At 42.6% G+C, this 20,961-nt stretch overlaps 1 protein-coding gene across 2 annotated transcripts in view; it reads left to right on the forward strand.

Moving 5' to 3' along the window:
• The window catches only part of SMS (spermine synthase), a 106,731-nt gene that overhangs the window by 57,042 nt on the left and 28,728 nt on the right, over window positions 1–20,961 (forward strand). The window contains exon 10 of one of the 2 annotated variants that reach the window (XM_075263857.1): window positions 11,372–11,432. The exons of the other annotated variant lie outside the window; for it this stretch is intronic. Coding sequence (XP_075119958.1) covers window positions 11,372–11,425 — 54 coding nt within the window. The 3' untranslated portion in view covers window positions 11,426–11,432. Of the gene's footprint in view, window positions 1–11,371; window positions 11,433–20,961 lie in introns of those variants that run through there. 2 annotated transcript variants of the gene reach the window in all.

Here is a 20,961-nt window from a genome sequence, read left to right on the forward strand (position 1 = left end):
ATAATCTCTCTCCTATTTTCCACAGCTTTACTTTTTCTTTTTTTTTTTTAATGTAGATTGTGAGACCCACGTAGAGCTCACAATGTACATTTTTTTTCCCTATCAGTATGTCTTTGCATGGATTTCCATCCCATATTCCAAACATGGGGAGACCATACAAACTCCTAGCAGATGGTTTTTTGCCCTTGGCGGGATTTGAACACCAGGACCCCAGCGCTGCAAGGCTGCAGTGCTAACCACTGAGCCACCATGTGGCCCTGTTTCAGCTTTACTGTGTAGACTGAGACGCGTCTATAGACTCACCTTGTTGTTATTGGAGTCTAGGGGGTTTAATGACAAATACCAGCTACACTGTACTGGCAGCTAAAGCAAGACTGTGACAGGTATGAAAATGAGAAATAACCGACACCCCAATGAATATCCTAGTTCAGGATAAATAGCTCAGTGTCAGCCTGCTAATCTTCTTGTGGGCTAAGAGTAAAAACTAGGACATTATTTCGACTGGGCTCCCTAGTTTTGCTAGTGTCAATCTGATTACAGTTTAGAGAATTGTAACCTACCGATAGGACTCTGAATGCTTCTCCCCTGCCACTCCCTGGTCTTTGGGGTAGAGGTAGTACTAAATACTTTCTTGGATTTTAGTGTGTTGCTACTTTTATGAACTTCAACCCCCATTGGTTGCAGCTTACATAAGGCACATACTGTATACTATTCTGCACTGGCTATGCCTGGGATACAGGAAGGAATGTTTTTATGTATGCCAGGCTATGCTAAATACTTTTTCTAGTTAAAATCATGTATCTTTATCATCGTCATCAACAATACTTTTTAACCTCCTGTTCTATTTTTATCCTTCACTTGTCTAACAGAGGACATTGGGATTTTTCGAAGGTTTCATAGAAGTTCTGTCCAGATAATACGGTGACGATAGGGTAAATTTGTGTCGTCTTTTGTGCCACCCAATAGAACTGGTGTAAGCAGTCGTCTCAGGGTAATGGCTTCATAAGAGCTATACAAGCTTGGAAATGAAAGGTCACCAGCCTTTTCTGTATAAAAGCAGAACATCACTTTACATTAACCCGGACAATATCCTTGCCTTGGGATGTAAGGAAATAGAAGAAATCATTGTGATAGCTTTGTACATTACATTTGAAGTGTTTGTATAAGAAATAATGCCGAGGTTAAATACAAATCTACATTTAGATAGATCATTCCATCTCTTATTGCTTTGGGTCTCCTAAAATGAGACCTTTGAGACCCCTACTAGCCGTTTTCTTTTGACAGGACTTTTGGCCTTCTGGTTCTTTATTCAGAATATTCTGTTTGTGTGATAAGCTTGCTCTGTCTATGGACAGAGATGGTCTTCTGATGGCATGGTACTTTTAGTCTGCCAGGTTGAAGGGACTGGGCACTGGAGAGCATAGCTATTTGGTGAGATGAGAGCAATGGTGATGCCCCCTATTGCACCAGTTCATTAGCATATCTGGAAAAAATATCTCCGGGACGGTCAGGAAGCAGAGATTCAGATGAAGCCTCTAAAGCACGGAACAAAAACAGCAGAGACTCATTTGAGATAATCTTTGTCATACATTTATCAAGGAGAATGCGACTAGAAAGTTGTCAAAAATGCACTTCAACTTGCCCATTTTTGTTAACTTTGACATATCTCAGCCACTGCGCCCCACTTGACACTTTTTTTAGACAGTGGGTGGAATCTAAGTGAACCAAGGCGGCAAGTTCTATTAAAAAAAATAATAGAGCCGCACTTCTTTATTGTGTCCTGTGTTTGAGATCTGAAATCCGTGCATTGCTTTGACTCGGTGTTCAGATGTACAAGTTCTTGTATAATGCAGGGGAAGCGGAAGACACATTTTTAAACCTAGAACACTGCTCCTGGTGTCATATGAAGATTGCAGTTCTATCTATATAATTCCCAGATGAAATTACAGGTAGTTGAGATTGGGATCTGTTACAGCTTCATATAGATATGCCAATTCTGACTGGTGATCTATCTGGAAATGTTACAGATACAACTGTAATCTTGGTGTCAACTCAGAATCTCACCTTTTATTTGACACCAAAACCAATGTTCTGTGTTTTAAAAGTGCCTGAGATATAACTGTTTGAAGTGACCCCCCAGCCTGAGCTTCCCTGGGTCATAAAAGAGCCCTCCCCTCCTTAGATCAGGGGGAACCACTATAAATTCCAGCTCTCAATAGAGAAACAAGGGAAAGAATAAAGACAATGCAGTATTCCGAAGAACGGAGGCACAATTTGTTGATAAAGTGTATTACAAAATTTTATAATGAAATAAAGGATGACAAAAAAATCAAAAGTTGAAGTCAATTTAGTTGTGCTTTAAGGGTATGTTCACACATAAACATAAGTGGAAGTTGAAGGGAATCCTGTGGCCAATGCACTGCTAAGGCGTTACACCGCAGCTTTTACCCACTGACCAGGCTCGGAGCCATGGGCCTATTTAGGAGTGACTCGCGCCCGTGTTTTGTGGCTGAATCAGCATATCGAGCAGGGAGCTTATTTTATCTGCATTGCATCGAATGGGTGTCAGAATCTGGCCAGAATCAGTCTCAAAATCACCTCCAGATTCTGCCATGTGAGTGGGCACTAAAGAGAAATTTCCTTATAGATAAACCTATTTTTACCTTCACATATCTTCAGCCGTGACTTGAAAGGACCAGCTTTAAAGAAATTTTAAAAAAATCAAATGAAATAAGCCTTGTGATGCTCTGACAGAAGATGTCTGCTCTATACATGCCTATATGTGGTTATTTTGTGACTTTCAGTCTGTCCGGTTCGGCCTACATCATCTTATTATACTGAATTTATATTGGACACACTTCTGTAATATAAGTAATGTACAAAAGAAACACAACCCTATTTTTTATAGCAGAAACAACTTTATTACGCTATTTTACCTTCTGACTGCTGCATCAACATGACAAATTGGCACTAAAACCCATATATGTAATTCTCAGTAAGCCCACCAGGGGGCAGTATAAGTATATCACAAATCTTCTTCTTCTCAGCCACTAATCCAGGGATGTGCTCATAGTAACTCTAAGCTGGGCCTGTTGCTCGGGTTCTTTTGTCTTTACATTTATGTTATGTTATCTTATATCCCCATTGAAATACACAGAGATATCTGAGTCTATATGGCAGCCATATAAATAATCTTTGTGTGTATCAAATCGTCGGTTTTAGTGGATTTAAGCAACAGTCTGTGACAGATTGGCATATTTCCACGGAATAAACTAGGTTTCTTAGGACATGTGTCCGTGCTACGGCATGTAATCGATGACATACTCTTGTGCATACATACATCTTCTGCATTTTGTTGTGGCTTTAATGGGAGTCTTTGTCTCAGAGCGTATCACTTACAATGAGCGTCTTCTATGGGTTTAGTTTATAACTTGGTATATTGTGTATCAGGCACATATGTTTATAAATCCCCCCCCCCCCCCCCCCCAATCCTCAGATATTTAATGCTGAATGCCAGCTTGTTAGTCTATACGTTTTCAGGCTCCATGGGACTTCCTGTTGTGCATTCTACAGATTTACAGAAAATCGAAATTCCTCAGGAAAAAAAGCATTTTCCAGGAATGAATGTATGCAAAATGTTACTGGTATAAACTTACAGTCTGCCGGAATGTAACTGGAAGAGGACGGATTGTGTATTATTATTATTTTTTTTTACATACAATACACAAAATACACAGGTAGATATAATACTAACAATGACCGACTGGCACAGTGGGGTAGAGGGCCTTGCCCGCGAGGGCTTACAATCTATGGGGGAAGGGGGTAGAGAAAGAAGGAGAGGGGGGAGACTGTACAGATGGCGGTGTGGTGATAGTGTTATTGGAGGTTGTAGGCCTTCCTGAATAGGTGAGTCTTCAGGGCCTTCTTGAAGCCTGTGATTGTGGGGGTCAGTCTTATGTGTCTTGGTAAGGAATTCCAGAGTATGGGGGATGCACGGGAGAAATCTTGGAGACGGTTGTGTGAGGAGCAGATGAGAGCAGAGCAGAGTAGGAGGTCATTGGAGGATCTGAGGTTACGTGTGGGCAGGTAGCGGGAGATGAGGTCAGAGATATATGGAGGGGACAGGTTGTGGATGGCTTTGTATGTTAGCATTAGTAGCTTGAATTCAATTCGCTGGGCTATGGGTAACCAGTGGAGGGACTGGCAGAGGGGAGCAGCTGATGAGGATCGGGGGGTGAGGTGGATTAAGTGAGCAGCACAGTTGAGGGTGGACTGGAGGGGGGCGAGGGTGTTGGCTGGGAGTCCATGGAGAAGGGTGTTGCAGTAGTCTAGGCAGGAGATTATGAGGGCCTGGACGAGCATCTTAGTAGTTTCTGGGGTGAGAAAGGAGAGGATTCGGTGGATGTTCTTGAGCTGGAGGCGACAGGAGGTGTTGAGGGTTTGAATATATGACTTGAAGGATAGGTCAGAATCCAGGGTTACCCCAAGGCATCGGGGCTGTCGGACAGGGGTAAGTGGGGTTCCGTTAACTTTGATAGATGGGTCGGGTGGAGGGGCCATACAGGATGGGGTGAAAATGATGAACTCCATTTTCTCCATGTTGAGTTTGAGAAAGTGAGAGGAGAAGAAAGAGGCTACGGCCGCTAAACAGTCTGGAACTCTGGCCAGCAGGGAGGTAATGTCTGGTCCAGAGATGTAGATTTGGGTGTCATTGGCATAGCAATGTTATTGGAAACCATGAGATTCTATGAGTTGGCCCAGGCCAAGGGTGTAGATGGAGAACAGGAGGGGTCCTAGGACGGAGCCTTGGGGGACACCTACAGAGAGAGGGCGAGGTGAGGAGGTGGTGTGCGAGTGGGAGACACTGAATGCGCAGTCAGTGAGGTATGAGGAGATCCAGGAATGGGCCAGGTCTGAGATACCAAGGGATGAGAGAATTTCTAACAGGAGGGAGTGGTCGACTGTGTCAAAGGCAGAGCGGAGGAGGAGGACAGAGTAATGGCGCTTGGCTTTGGCGGTTAGAAGGTCATTAGTGACTTTTGTTAGGGCAGTTTCAGTGGATTGATGGGGTCTGAAGCCTGACTGAAGTCTGTCAAAGAGCAGGTTGGACGAGAGATAGGAGGAGAGTTCGGAGTGGACATGTCGCTCAAGTAGTTTTGAAGCGTACGGGAGCAGTGAGATGGGACGATAGTTGGCTGGAGAGGACGGGTCGAGGGACGGTTTCTTAAGTATAGGGGTGACAGTGGCATGTTTGAAGGCGGAGGGGAAGGATCCATTGGCTAGGGATAGATTGAAGAGATGGGTTAGGGCCGGAGTAATGACCTCAGTGAGGACGCTACAGATAGGACGTACAGATAGGACGCCTGTGTATGGCTATGTAGCAGATATATAGGGCCATATACACACATGGTGGATTGCTCTGGGATTTTTGGTGTATGTTTTTCCCCAAAATTCATTGACAATATACAGAACAATACATTGGGCAGGGATTTTAAAACCCTATCTGCAGATTCTGGAAAAACTGATAAGCGAGATATCTGAACACATGTCCATTTATCTTGCAGAATTACCAAGGATTGTTACTGTTCGCCCTGCAAATTCAAGTCTGAACTCATTCCAAAAAGAGAACTTTCAGCCTTAACACTGCTAAGAAAATTTAGTAATAATTTTGATATATTTAATTTTTTTAAAATATTGATTGAACTTTTAAGCAATTTTAAGTTCCAGATTCACAACTAACCTTCAAATACCACTTGGTCAAAGGTGCATGTACTGCAATTGAGCAGGTAGAATTAAAGGGGATCAAGAGAGTTTCTTGACACCCCAATTAGCTTTGCAGATCCCAATGGAGAAGGGGCTGGAAGTGTCATTCCTCTGCCTTCCCTGCTCCGACTCAATGTCACATGGCTGAGATTGCTGTACGCTGTAAAAGTGGAGCGGTGCATAGTCTGTGACATCACAGAGCTGGAGTCGCAGCAGGGGAGGCCGAGCACAGGGTCTTCTGAAAGTGTCTAAATGTATAATAAACGTGGTGTAAGGCCTCTCAGTCAGACTTTGGGCGCAGATTGTGTCAGAATACTTCCACATTTTCAGTAGTAAATCTGCCCCATTGTTGAAGTACGATGTCAATCTAAGACACGCACAAGGCATGGAATTCATTTCTTGTCTTTGCCTTTGCTTCAGATGGGACAGGTAACACTGTATATGTTAATATCCAACAGTTCACCAGATTACGATCTCGTGCCTAAATCTCATGAAAGTCGTAATATCTATAAAAGACAATAATGTATTCCAGAGCTGTCTAGGAAAGAAACGTCTCATCTGAGATCTAACAGTTCTGCAGATACAGATTATTTCTGGCACAGTGCAAAAGATAGATAAATTAGGTTTATACAAGAAAAAGTAACATATTAGAAATGCTTTCTTTACATGTAGGAGCGATGAAAAAAACTGTGCTGGTCTTCGACCCCTACAGACTGGAGTTTATACCAATCTGTTGTGTATAACGGGACTCTAGGCTTTCAGTTAGGATACTTTGTATTTGTAGTTTCTATATCTGAACAGGATAATTGGCAAATATTATGGAATAACTTTTTAAAGGGGATGACGTTTCTTTAGGATAGTTTTCATAAACAGTTGAATTATGTACAGGATCTTGTTGGCTGCCTGTTCTATAACTGTACAAGCCTACATGTATAAGCATTTATGGTGTCCTGTCAGTTTTCTACTGCTACTATCCCCGTTATCACTGCATCACATTTTGCATCTCTTTCGCTGTCAGGAGACGTGTACAGTAAGTTGCAGTCTTCACCCACCCCTATCCATTGCTGATACTGTTCTTCCATACTGCCAGAAGTAACTGTACTATAGCAAACAAATAGCTGAGAAAAGCACAATTGACCATAATATAGAAGATCCAAGATAAAAAATGGATTGCAGGGAAGCAGGTGAAACATTGGAAACAATACAATCTATGAGCACAGTCAGGAAAGCTGCTTGCTGTCTGTGAATAATATCCCACCTGTAACCATAGAAGTTGATATAAGTACATACCGTGTTTCCCCGAAAATAAGACAGTGTCTTATATTAAATTGTCGCCCTAAATATAGGACCTGTCTTATTTTCAGGGGACGTCTTATGACAACCGGCAGTCATTCCGGCACTTCCTTAGCGGAGCGTCGGCATGACTGCCGGTTGTAGGTAGGGGAGGGGGGAAGGTATCATACTTACCTTTCCCATCTTCGTAGCAGTGCTGGTGCTGCTGTTCGTCTCGACAGTGGTGGGTGGGACTTAGCGAGCCTTTGGGGGGGCTTAGCAGGCCTTTCGGAGGCGGGGCTTAACAATCCTCAATTCACTGACAGCAGCCGGCTGGAGGCTGTGCTCTGTGCTCGGTGTGCACAGGAAAGCCGGCTGCTGCCTCTTCTGTATGCCGGCAGCTGCCTCTGCCTCTGGGATGAGCTGGGAGAGCTCATTCTACAGCAGCAGGGACAGTGGACACAACAGCAGAGGCAGCAGCCGGCTTTCCTTTGCACACCGAGCACATCGCACAGTGTTCAATCGGCTGCAAAGATTTTTCGGCAGGCCTTATTTTCGGGAGGTGCCTTATATTAGGCAATTCATGCCTTACTTTCGGGGAAGCACAGTAAAATACTTTTTTCCTATATTGTAAGCTTTGAGATTTTCAGGATGTTCTGTCCTTAGCACAGAGCAGTTTGCATACATGTGTGGAATCTCTACTCACTGTGATTCTGTCTTGCTTATCTAATGTATCTTTGGACAAACCTTGGCTAGAAACAGAGAGTGAACAGCAAATCATCTAGAAGAGAGACACCTAGTGGCAGGATCTTTAGAGAGGTTTTTCAGGCAGAAAGCAGCCATAAATTTAAGTGCATTACGTTTTGATCCAGAATCACATGCTCTATGAAACGAGACTAAACACAACTGCTTCCTGGGGCCACACGGTGGCTCAGTGGTTAGCACTGCAGCGCTGGAGTCCTGGTGTTCAAATCCCGCCAAGGGCAAAAAAAACATCTGCAAGGAGTTTGTATGTTCTACCCGTGTTTGCATGGATTTCCATCCCATATTCCAAAGACATACTGATAGGGAAAAAATGTACATGTTGAGCCCTCTGTAGGGCTCACATTCTACATTAAAAAAAAAAAAAAAAAAAACACACACAACTGCTTCATAAATGTATACCACTGTGCTTGGTAAGCAATGGAATTGCTACTGTGTTTACCAGAATGCTGCAACCTCTTCATAAAGATCATCAGCCAGGGACCCTGGTGTTGATTCCCTAGTTGATAGATTATCAATTAATAAGTCCTGGAAAACCCCTTTAATTGGAGATGAGTTGGAGTCTGACACCTAGCACTTTGTATGGAGCTGGATGCAGGGGGTTGTGTACACTGTATAGCAACTCCTTTGTATAGTGGCAGTTCCTATCCCAGTGGATGGGAACTGAGCAGTAATATCGCTGTTCAGCCACGACACAGCATAAAGAACCATTTGCTTCAAGATTCATATACCATGCAGATAATAGCTTATTAACATTGAGACCAGAAGTTAGACCCCTACCAATATCAAATTAATAACCTATCCCAAGGACAAGTTATTCATTTTCCGTCTTGGATAATCCCTTTAATGACGGAATTCTCTTTGCACGGAGACATTGTGGCGTCACTTTCCATTTACAAAGCTTTCATTTTCAGGGAAACTCCAGCTCCTCTTTTATTAAGATCCATATTTATTATGTATAACACAGGTATGTAATACAGAGAGATAAAAACACATTTCTGTTCAGGCTACCGTCTTACACCGAATTACACCGATAAGGATTGCTGGATCTTTAACCAGCAATGACAGTTGCCATGCAGATTCCTTAATCTTCTCAGAAGGATTCCCTACTGTGTGCACCCATTGCTCACATGACAAATTGTTCATTTGTACTCTGGCTTCCTCTGACATTTACTTGGCATTTTTTCCATCAAACCCCTAATCAAAACGGAAAAGGAAGAGTCGAAATCCAGACTCTCCTGTCTTTGGGTTTGTCGTGCCTGCGTTGTTTTACTGAGTTGGATTTTGTGTTTTCTGCTCAGGAAACAAGTATCACCTACAGATTTTGCTAAAATGATGATGATAAAATGAATGAATAATCCTGCATTTGTATCTATCTCATCACTTACAGTACATATAGTGTCCATAGTAAGGTGACAGTGAGAGGCCCTTATTAGTGGTGGGGCTGTGGCTTTCTTCAAACCTGTAAGTTAAGCTTGAGAAGATTTCCTATTGTACGATCTATGCAGCCCCCAGAAGTCGTATACAGCTATTCTTCAACTGAATAGAATCAGTTCCCTGCTTCCGGCCATATACTTTGTATACAGCTTCCGACTTCTGAAACCCTTGCCAGTTGATCTGATACTGATGACTTAGTCTGTGGATAGATCATTAGTATCCACCTTTGCTGAGTTTTCGACAAGGATTTGTCCAGGCTTAATTTTTTTATGGCCTATCCTCAAAAATACCTGACAACTTGCCCCTGAAACGATCAGCTGTACAGAGCCACACCTGGCGCCTATCAGGACCAGCAGCAGGAAGGTCCATCCGCTATATCACAGCCAGGTACCATCACTGCAGCTCAGAGCTTATTGAAGTCAGTGGGAGTTGAGCAGATGGAGCTTTCAGCTTCCGGCCCTGCATGGTGTACTGTACGGGCAACGTAAGAGGCTGCATACAGCTGATCAGTCCAAGCACCCTAGCAATCAGGAATTTATGGCCTATGTTGAGAATAGGCCATAAAAATTAAGCCTGGATAACCCTTTTAAAGTTCAGTGGAGATTTATTGTCATTTTATGCCACTGTCTTAAAAAGAGATTATGCTTGGGGTGGAGCTATTAGACCTGATAGCTTTATTGTCGTTCTTGCCAGAAAACTGGTGTAATAATGATGGAAATCTATAAATAAATTTCACTCAATATGTTGTAAATGAGGTGCATACCCTGATGCAGCAGATATAAATCTACCAGGCTAGACGCTACAGCGATGCCTCCGGTCTGTGCCAGTCACTACATTGGCTGCCTATTCATTATAGAATAAAATATAAAGTTATTATTCTCATCCACAAGGCCCTCCATAATGCCGCACCTCCCTACATTTCCTCCCTCATCTCTGTCTACCGCCCAACCCGTGCTCTCCGCTCACTCAATGACCTAACACTTACATCCTCTATTATCAGAACCTCCCACGCTCGTATACAAGACTTCTCCCGAGCTGCACCACTTCTCTGGAATGCTCTACCCCGGACAATAAGATTAACTCCCAACTTCTACAGTTTCAAACGCAAACTAAAGACGCATCTTTTCAGACAAGCCTATCACAATTCCTAATGCACAAAATTGTCTGAACATTGTATAAGCAATGCCGCCCCTGCTACCTCTTGTGTCACCCCCTCTACTTCATAGATTGTAAGCTCTTTTGAGCAGGGCCCTCAGTCCCATTGTGTGAAATGACGTTCTTTGTTATGTATGTCTGTATCTGAACCCTATAAATTGTACAGCGCTGCGGAATATGTTGGCGCTATATAAATAAAATGTATTATTATTATTATATAAAGACTGGCATTAACTATGCCAGTCTTCATAAATCTCCCCCAATGATTCCACTCCATACGGTACACAATGGGGCAGATTTACCAATTCTGTCTAAGTATCGGACAACACGGCTCTAGACAGCTTTATTACAGTGGCTGGTTTTGTTCTATAGTCTGTCTAGTATACAAGTTTACACCTCATTTGACTTACAGACAAAATGTTGGACCATTTTTTGGTTCATGGTGTTGCATATTAAGCTCTGCCCCTTCTTTCTTGATCTTATAATCATCTTTATAGTAAAAATGTATCAGTAACAGTAACAGTATATCTTCATCACAAGGCTCATATGTATACCATTGTATACGTAGTATCACCAATTGACTTACATTGAATACCACATGGTGTGTATGTGTATATATATATATATATATATATATATATATATATATATATATATATACACTAGAGGGAGGACCCGGCTTCGCACGGGTATATTACATTTTATGTTTGTGTAGTGGCCCCATAAGAATTGTCCTGTTTTGCACTGATGTATTTTGTATGTGGTTTGTGTGTATGTCCATAAGCGTCATGTGATTATTTGTATCTCATTTTGGACATCAGTGAAAAACCTGTCATTAGTTGTTATGGATATCTGGAGTAAAGCTGTATCTAATCCTTCCCCGTGTAATACTGTGTTTAGATGCAAGTATCCAATCCTTGTTAGTGTGGTACTTTGTGCAGATACACATATCTAATCCTCCGGCGTGTGGTACTGTGTGCAGATGCGTGTATCTAATCCTCCCCGTGTGGTATTGTGTGAAGAGGCGCATATCTAATCCTCCAGTAAGTGAAACTGTGTTCAGATGCATGTATCTAATGACTCTGGCGTGTGGTACTGTGTGCAGATGCGTGTATCTAATACTCTGGCATGTGGTATTGTGTGCAGATGCACGTATCTAATCCTCCCCATGTGGAACTGTGTTCTGAGACGCGTATCTACTTCTCTGGCATGTGGTAATGTGTGCAGAGGCCTGTATCTAATCCTCCAAAGTGTGGTACTGTGTTCAGATGCATGTATCTAATCCTCCCCTGTGTGGTATTGTGTTAAGAGGCACGTATCTAATCCTACGGCATGTGGAACTGTGTGTAGACGCGCGTATCTAATCCTACAGCATGTGGTACTGTATGCAGACGTGTGTATCTAATCCTATGGCATGTTCAACTGTGTGAAGATGCGTGTATTTATTCCTCTGGCGTGTGGATCTGTAAGCAGATGCAGGTATCTAATCCTACAGCATGTGGTAGTGTGTGCAGACCTGCTTATCCAATCCTCTGGCATGTGGTATTGTGTGCAGACCTGCTTATCCAATCCCCCGGCGTATGGTACTGTGTGCAGACGCGCGTATCTAATCCTCCAGCGTGTGAAACTGTGTGCAGATGCACATATCTAATAGTACGGCATGTGGTACAGTGTGCAGACATGCGTTTCTAATCCTCCGGCGTATGGAACTGTGTGCAGATGTGCATATCCAATCCTCTGGCATGTGGTACCGTGTGCAGATGCGCACATCTAATCCTTCCCCGTGTGGTACTATGTGAAGACATGCGTATCTAATCCTCCAGCATTTTGAACTGTGTGCAGATGTGCGTATCTAATCCTCCCCCGTGTGATACTCAGAGCAGACGTATCTAATCCTTCAGCGTGTGTAACTGTGTGCAGACACGCACATCTAACACTCGGTCATGTGGTACTGTGTGCAGATGCACGTATCTAATCCTCCCCTGTGTGGTATTGTGTGAAGAGGCGCGTATCTTATCCTACGGCATGTGGAACTGTGTGTAGACGTGGATATCTAATCCTACGACATGTGGTACTGTGTGCAGACGCGCGTATGTAATCCTACGGAATTTGGTACTGTGTGCAGACGCGCTTATCTAATACTCTGGCGTGTGGTACTGTGTGCAGACGCACGTATTTAATCCTCCCCTGTGTGGTATTGTGTGAAGAGGCACGTATCTAATCCTTCGGCGTGTGGAACTATGTGTAGACGCACGTATCTAATCCTACTGCATGTGGTACTGTGTGCAGACACGTGTATCTAATCCTATGGCGTGTACAACTGTGTGCAGACACGCGTATCTAATCCTCTGGAGTGTGGAACTGTGTGTAGACGTGTGTATCTAATCCTAAGGCATGTGGAACCGTGTGCAGACGCACGTATCAAATCCTTCAGTGTGTGGAACTGTGTGCAGAAGTGCATATTTAATCCTCTGGTGTGTGGGACTGTGTGCAGACCCGTGTATCTAATTCTACGGCATGTGGTACTGTGTGCAGACGCGTGTATCTAATGCTATGGCGTGTACAACTATGTGAAGACACGTGTATCTAATCCTCCCCTGTGTGGTATTGTGTGAAGAGGCGCGTATCTAATCCTACGGCGTGTGGAACTGTGTGTAGACGCGCGTATCCAATCCCCTGGCATGTGTTACTGTGTGCAGACGCGCGTATCTAATCCTATGGCATGTGGTACTGTGTGTAGACGCGCGTATCTAATCCTCCCCCGTGTGGTACTGTGTGCAGACGTGCGTATCTAATCCTCTGGAGTGTGGAACTGTGTGTAGACGCGTGTATCTAATCCTACGGCATGTGGTACTCTGTGCAGACGCGTGTATCTAATCCTATGGCGTGTACAAATGTGTGCAGACGCACGTATCTAATCCTCTAGAGTGTGGAACTGTGTGTAGACGCGCGTATCTAATCCTCTAGAGTGTGGAACTGTGTGTAGACGCCTGTATCAAATCCTTCAGTGTGTGTAACTGTGTGCAGAAGTGCGTATTTAATCCTCTGGTTTGTGGGACTGTGTGCAGACTCGTGTATCTAATCCTGTGGCATGTGATACTGTGTGCTGATCTGTGTATCTAATCCTCTGATGCGTGTATCTCAGTTTGGATATCAGTGTTGTATTGTGCATGTGGAGTGACCGTGTGTATTGCAGTTGAAATATGAGTGAAAGTCTTGCAGGTTTGTATTGGCTAAGGGGGGGGCACTGTGTTTGGAATGCTGTATCTCAGCAACGCTACGTCCTAGCGAGTTGGAGTCTCGTCTTAAACCTTCCCGGATATCTGAAGTATCTCTGTACCAAATTTGGTGAAGATCGGTCCAGTCGTTTGGTTCGCATTAGAGCACAGACAGACAGACAGACAGAAATTCATTTTTATAATATAGGGAGATATATATATAACCACTTTCCATTGTTTAGGAAAGTAGAATCTTTTGCGTTTTCATATATACTAGAAAAAGGCTATGTAAACATACTGTATATTATGACGGAGGCCTAAAGTACAGGTTTTAGGGCCTTCTTTGAGTAAAATTGAGATCTGTGTATATGTTTGACGTTGGATGGAAAAAAATATGAAGTACTGTGCTTTATGTCTTTCACTTCTTTTCTATTATATTTTCATTTTTTTTATCTATTATTTATCTAATAGTGACATATTCCATAGCACTGTAGCGAGCTGTATCCACTCACGGTCAGTCCCAGTCTCTGCTGGGGTTTACAGTCTATTTTCCCAACTCTATCACATCTGCACACAGTAATGCTAGGATTATGGATCATTTATATAACACAGCAATAAGTGTAGCGAGTGCAGTCATTTGCTTAGCTTTGTCCCCTGCAGAGCTGTGAATGTATAGTCCCCATAGGAGACACACACAGCCGCATAAGACTCCATGAGGACTCATTGCATTCATGACCGTGAATGCAGTAGCAGAGTCTACCGGGAATGAGGTACATGCAAAGCCAATTCAGTTCACTCATGCAAACATCGGATACATAATTATTTTTACCGATTGGCCCTCTGATTTGTGCTAACCATATGCCATGTTATGTTTACATGCACTTTATTATCCTGGATTTTTCCTAATTTTTCTTGCCTCTTCAATGTAGTACTTACTGTACATACTAATACAGATTGTGTTTTCTCCTCTCACAGCTCCCCTTCTAATGTATTCGCCAGGTTTGCTGTTCAGGTTGTCTAACAATCCTTTGACTTTCTATCCAGAGACACTTTTACGTAAATATCGCTACCTGTACTGATGTTTTATGTGTTTGCTGCCCCAGAGTCTTCCTTTATGTTCCTTACACTGAGGCAGCAGGATGTCTGAGACTACACTATTACAAGTTAGACAAAGTCCTGGAACTGCACATGTTGAAGAACTGAGCCTTATGTGTATTGCAAGAGGGTGCTGCGAAAGATGTCAGAGGGAATATCAACTACCCTCATATGTCTGCCTTAGTAAATGTTTGCATTGTCGATAAACAATTCCCCCGCATAGTTTCTTAGAAGTCTATGTCGTTCTTCTGAGATGGGGAATAGATATGCCCATATGTGAGTTTATACGTAAATTGCATAATGAAGAGCAAAGGCACAATGCAGAGTTGTAGAAATACATGCTCCAGAATAGTTATCGGTTTAGAAAACAAATCTTTTTAGTAGCGGTATATTTTTAGATGGACTATCTACAGAAAAAGACCTTGCACTACTTCGACTGACTCATTGCATTCTTCAATAGGGGTTGCTCCACTGAAACTAACAACAGTGATTACTCAGGAATGGTGGGGGCTAGAGAAAAAATTTCAACTGTTCCAAAATTGGTGAAATAGCACATTTTAATGGAAACATCATCTTTAAATGTAGCCACTTATTCAGATAACTTTTCAGGATAAGCTACCATTTGTGTACATGAGGAAAAACACTGCTTGTGACCATTATACGATTTTTACATATTTTCACACGGCCGTTCCCTGTTCATTCTCTCTAGTTTTCAGTTGACCCTCAGTTTGTGGGTGGAGAGTAGCTGGTAAGATGTCTCCTGTACATATAGTAATTGTTAAAGAAGACCTTTCACCACCTCCACTAATTTAAGTCCTTAGCACCTGTTTATAGGTGACACTCCACTGATTCCAGCACAGTTGGAATTTTTTCTCTCGCTCCCACCATTCCCGAGTAATAAACACAGGTAGTTTTGATACTTGTGCTATTTAAAGAGTGATTAAAGTTTTGGACAACTTTTGATTTTCTGGCAGTATTTAATACATTTTGTAATTTACTTTATTAACAAGTTTTGGCTACTTTCTGTGAAATCCTGCCTCTTTATACTTGTATGGAATATGGGTTGTGTAAGTCGTTGAAATAATGAGGAGGGGACGGTCACTTCAAATAGTTCTATCCCCGCGTTCTAAAAGGTAAGAAACTTGGTTTTGGTGTCCTATGAAAGAGGAGATTCTCTTCTGTCATAGAAGTAATGTGTTTGTCAGCAAAATTAGACCAAACAGGGAAGAATAATACTACAAAACAGGAATTATGTGCCAAGCAGCAGGGGAAGCTGGATTTAGCTGGGGAGGGTCCTTTATTAAGTAGATAGAAACCAGTGTAGCACAATATAGAAAACCAGAAACCGAGCTCATTGATAGAGTCATAAGGTGTCTGGTTATTTAAGTGGATTGGCTCTTACTACCTGTAAGTGGAGATAAAGGGAATGGAGAGATCTAGAAGACCACCTAAGAAAGACTCTTAAGTCCTAGTAGATGGATATGTAATTACTTCTAAAACAGAATATAAGAGCAAGGAAGTAGAAAAAAACAAAACCCCAAAAACCAACCAAAATAAGAAGGGGGGGGGGTGTATTATGGAACTGACCAAGGTACAATATGTGCGGGATGGTTAGAAGGTGGTCCAGTATGACAAAGTGTTCATATGGTGAGTAGAGGCCTCCAGGTTTGGGCAGTAAGCTGTTCCATCCTCTGGTTCATGGGAGTCTCTAGGGTCGATAAAATAGCATTAAATAGCTTTAATCGCGAGAGTAACTAGGGGTGCTTCACTGGTTATTTCTTACATTATATCAAGCACTGTTGTCCAGAACTGCCACAGAGCTGGATATATCCACCACACTTATTTCATGGTGGTGCCACACTGACATCTTATATCAGGAACAGGGGACCACCTCCTTGAGAGTATCCTTTAGCTAGTCTCTTGGTTTTGTGGATACCACTTGCCTAGAGTAGTTCATTCTCCTAAGTTCTACATATAGTAGATTCTTTCAACATGTAAAATTATGCAGCTTGACTGTCCTCCGTCTATAAGGAAAGTAAAAATTACTAACAAAACCCAGAGTGACCACAATAGGAACTGGTTTTGGCAAATGCAATTTAGCAACATTTTTGTTTACAACCAGTAATAAACATTCCACAATAAAAAGTATTGTTGGTGCCAAATGTAAACTTTATTTTCTCTGCATAGTGTCTTGTAATGCACATAGGTAATAGGATTACACTTGTCCACTGCTACTTTCTATCGCGGTCTCGTAAGTATAAACCACAAAAGGTGCTGAAGGTTGATCACTTTTTATATTTTTAACCTTTGCCATTTGGAGTGATGTGAAGGTGTTGTGATAGCTAGGAATTACAATAAGGTAAGTCTGCTGTCTGCTCAGGGGTTTCCGTCCTAATCCCTGGAGAAACTGGATAGGGGACTGCCAGTGTCCTTTTACAGCCTCTCCGCGGGAAAACCGTTTTTTTGTGATGGACACAAATACAATGGTAGCAGTTTAGTATTGTCATGGTGGTCCTCAAGTCAGACCAATAGGTATATTGGATGGATTCCAAATTACGTCACACTCCGGAGCGTCAGTGATGCAATGACACAGAAACAAGATGAATCTGAGCTAAAGCATAAAGTTTATTGAACAAATCATCTCTTCTTATACCCAAAGAAGTGGGTGTACATACAGGGTGTATTATAGAGTAATCATTAACTCGGTAGGCGTATATGGGTGTGTCATTGAGTAATCATTAACCGTTAGGATTCAGCAATTTCTATACATGAGTATTACAAGAATATCCCACCCCTAATCATGAATATTCTAACTGTTCTGACATCTGATGATGAGATAGCTCAGTGCGCATTACGTAGTGTATGTTTTAGTCACCTTACCGCGTGGCATAACAAAGTCTATTTTGACATGGGTTTTTCCATTAGTCTCATCTTAAGCTATTTTAATAACCATCTTATCACTTTATTCCAGCCACTTTATTACTCTGTTTATTATGGGGTGCGGTATTATGTCTGCAAATATTCTGATTAATATGGAATATGGGTCAAGCTGACCTGGAGATGCATGTTACAATCTTAAGTTATTGTAAGAATGTATACACATATAGGGAATATATATGAACGTATTGATTTCCCTATCAGTATTCTTGGAGGAGTTTGTAGTCCCCCTTTAAATTATCATTTGTTGCTTCACTTTTGGTTACCTGAGATGAAGGTTCTCCAGACAAATGTTAATATACCATAAATACACAGTCCGATCACATTAACGTGACCACCTTTCGCAGAGCCAACCGCTGTGAGACGTGCAGGAAGAAAGGGGATGTGGTGATGATGTTGACTGGCATGCCTACTCCAGTGCCGTGGCCAGCTGTGCTAGGCTACGCGGTTGAGCATCCATGGCGCGAACAACCCGATCGAGGTGGTCCCACAGATTCTCGATTGGGTTCAAGTCCAGAGAATTTGCTGGCCAAGGGAGTACAGTAAACTCATCCTGGTGCTCCTCGAACCACGCACGTACACTGCGAGCTTTATGACACGTCACATTGTCCTGCTGGTAGATGCTATCATCCTGAGGAAAAACTATTTGCATGTAGGAGTGAACATGGTCCGCAAGGATAGATGCATACTTATGTTGATTAGAGATGAGCGAGTAGTATTCGATCGAGTAGGTATTCGATCAAATACTACGGTATTCGAAATACTCATACTCGATCGAGTACCACTCGCTATTCCAATGGAAAAGTTCGATGCAGAACCAGCATTGATTGGCCGAATGCTATACAGTCGGCCAATCAACGCTGGTTCCTCTCCTACCTTTAGAAGTCTTCTCCGTGCAGCTTCCCCGCGGCGTCTTCCGGCTCTGAATTCACTCTGCTAGGCATCAGGCCTGGGCAGAGCCGACTGCGCGTGTCCGCTTGTAGTGTGGGTATGCGCAGTCGGCTCTGCCCAGGCCCGATGCCTGGCAGAGTGAATTCAGAGCCGGTAGATGCCGCGGGGACGCTGCAAGGAGAAGACTGCACGGAGGATCCAGCCCGACCCTCACTCGTGGACTTGGTAAGTGTAATTTGATCGAACGTTGCCTACCCCTGAAACGAGCATTTTCCCCCCATAGACTATAATAGGGTTCGATATTCGATTCGAGTAGTCGAATATTGAGGGGCTAATCGAAACGAATATCGAATATCGAACATTTTACTGTTCGTTCATCTCTAGTGTTGATCCATCGTGCCTTCCACAATGATGAGTGCACCCAGATGGCTGATGACCTGTGCCTTCTGCGATTGGTTATTTAACGTTGACGTCAAAAGTAGGCGGTGGTCACATTAATATGACTGGACTGTGTATATTGTCGTCTCTCTTTGGGGGTCACATGCAAAAACAGCAAAAACTTTCACCTCTTTTGTCAGTATGGATACATTCCTCCCCTACAAGTGACTCTAGCAATACTTTTCAATGTAATATGAAGACATATAACTTGTGAAAAAAATCAAGTATTCCCTTGTGTTAGACTTGTGACTCTTGTGGGGAATCCTTTGATGAATCACTTTCTCTGCTCTATCATTGACAAAGATGTTTTCGTCCATATGAAATCTTCTAAAGTACTTCATGACTTGTTATTATCACCCAATCAAACTGTATTCTTAGGTTTGTGCTCAAAATACTTCATTTCATCTGCTCACAATAATCGCTGCATGTTCTTAACATATATCCACTATTTTAAGGGGGTCCTGAGAAGTTCTAAATGAAGTTCATTCTGCAGGTAGCATGTTATAGAGCAGATTGATAAATATTTTGTGATATCAGAAAGGGACCCACAAAGGAGGACAGCAGCGCATAGCGGCTTGAGACACTATATTGTTGTCCTGTTTACAACATCTTTTGTTAAAGGGGTTGTCTGGGATTACTGGAAATCCCGACACTAATCCCTTCTACTTTCTAAATAACATAATTAATCTAAAATGTATATTTACCCATATCCCTGGAGCAGTCATGTGACCACCTTAGAGACATTTTCTGATTATCCGGTGACGATCTGTGTCCCTATTTCTGGAAATGGATTGTCACTACTACTCCCATCTACCCCATTATACTTGCCCTCCTGCTCTTGTATGGATTCTGTCTGTGCGCGCTCTTCTCCAAGCACTGTGCACACGCTGGTAATTCACCTCTTCTGACATCTATGCATGCATGGTAGAGGTGGATCATTGCTGCAGAGAACAGAGCAGGCATGGAGAAGAGCGTGCGCCTGCAGAATCCGTACAGGAGGAGCTGTGCTTTCCCGGATAGCACACTGACCCATTCCTATTCCTGTCCGGTTCTGTGTCTGTGCTTCTGAATTGAATGAATGGAGCTGCGTAAGCATGACCGGTGCAATAGGTGGCATACAAATGACCGCAACAGACTTTAACTTTAGCAGAGTAATGGACACAGGTGGAGCCCCCTCCATCTTTGTCTGTTCCCATTGACTCTAAGGTTAACAGCATTACGGACAGTTTCTTCTGTCATGTTAGTTTACTTTTGAAACAGAAGAACAGTAATTGGGGTGAATGCAGGACACCCAACGGATTCAGCTCTGTCTTTATCTGCCATTTAACTTTAATTGCTCTCATTCTGTGATATATGAGAGCAACAGACATTAAATAACCATAGTGTGAACCTAGACATAGGTGCAATGCATACAAGCAAATACATTACAGAACACAGTTGGATGACACTTGATGTGACATCTGAGCGTCATGCAATTGCAGTGGGTGATACATTCATGTTTATGGGACTTCCAGATCCATTCCGTACTAATAACAGGGAACAGAATAGGGTGTACTCTATAACCCTATTTATTAGGGGGTGCCCCTTATTGGAACACAATGGATCCAGAAGCCCCATAGATGTGAATACATAATCGAATGCGCTCAGATGCCCCCCCCCCCCCCGACTGCATTCTGTGATACACTCAGCCCCCAACCCAGATGCTCACTCGATCATGTGCATGGACTCTTAGTATACAGAGTCTCAGTTATATACACCTGAGTTTCCACAATCTGTATATGTTTGTGGAATTGTTATTAATGGTTGTGAAACTTTAAAGGTTCTTTTATTTCAAATTTACTTCTGTGTCTGAAAATACATAAAAATTCACTACCTGTATATATATATACCTGTAGGAGCGTCATCCCTTTTCCAGGTGGCTGGCTCTGAACAATACTAGCTCATGAATATAGGCCTCTCCTATTATGTATAGTCAATAAATATAACATTCTGC

This window comes from Leptodactylus fuscus, chromosome 2 (assembly GCF_031893055.1).
Source record: "Leptodactylus fuscus isolate aLepFus1 chromosome 2, aLepFus1.hap2, whole genome shotgun sequence".
NCBI lineage: Eukaryota > Metazoa > Chordata > Amphibia > Anura > Leptodactylidae > Leptodactylus > Leptodactylus fuscus.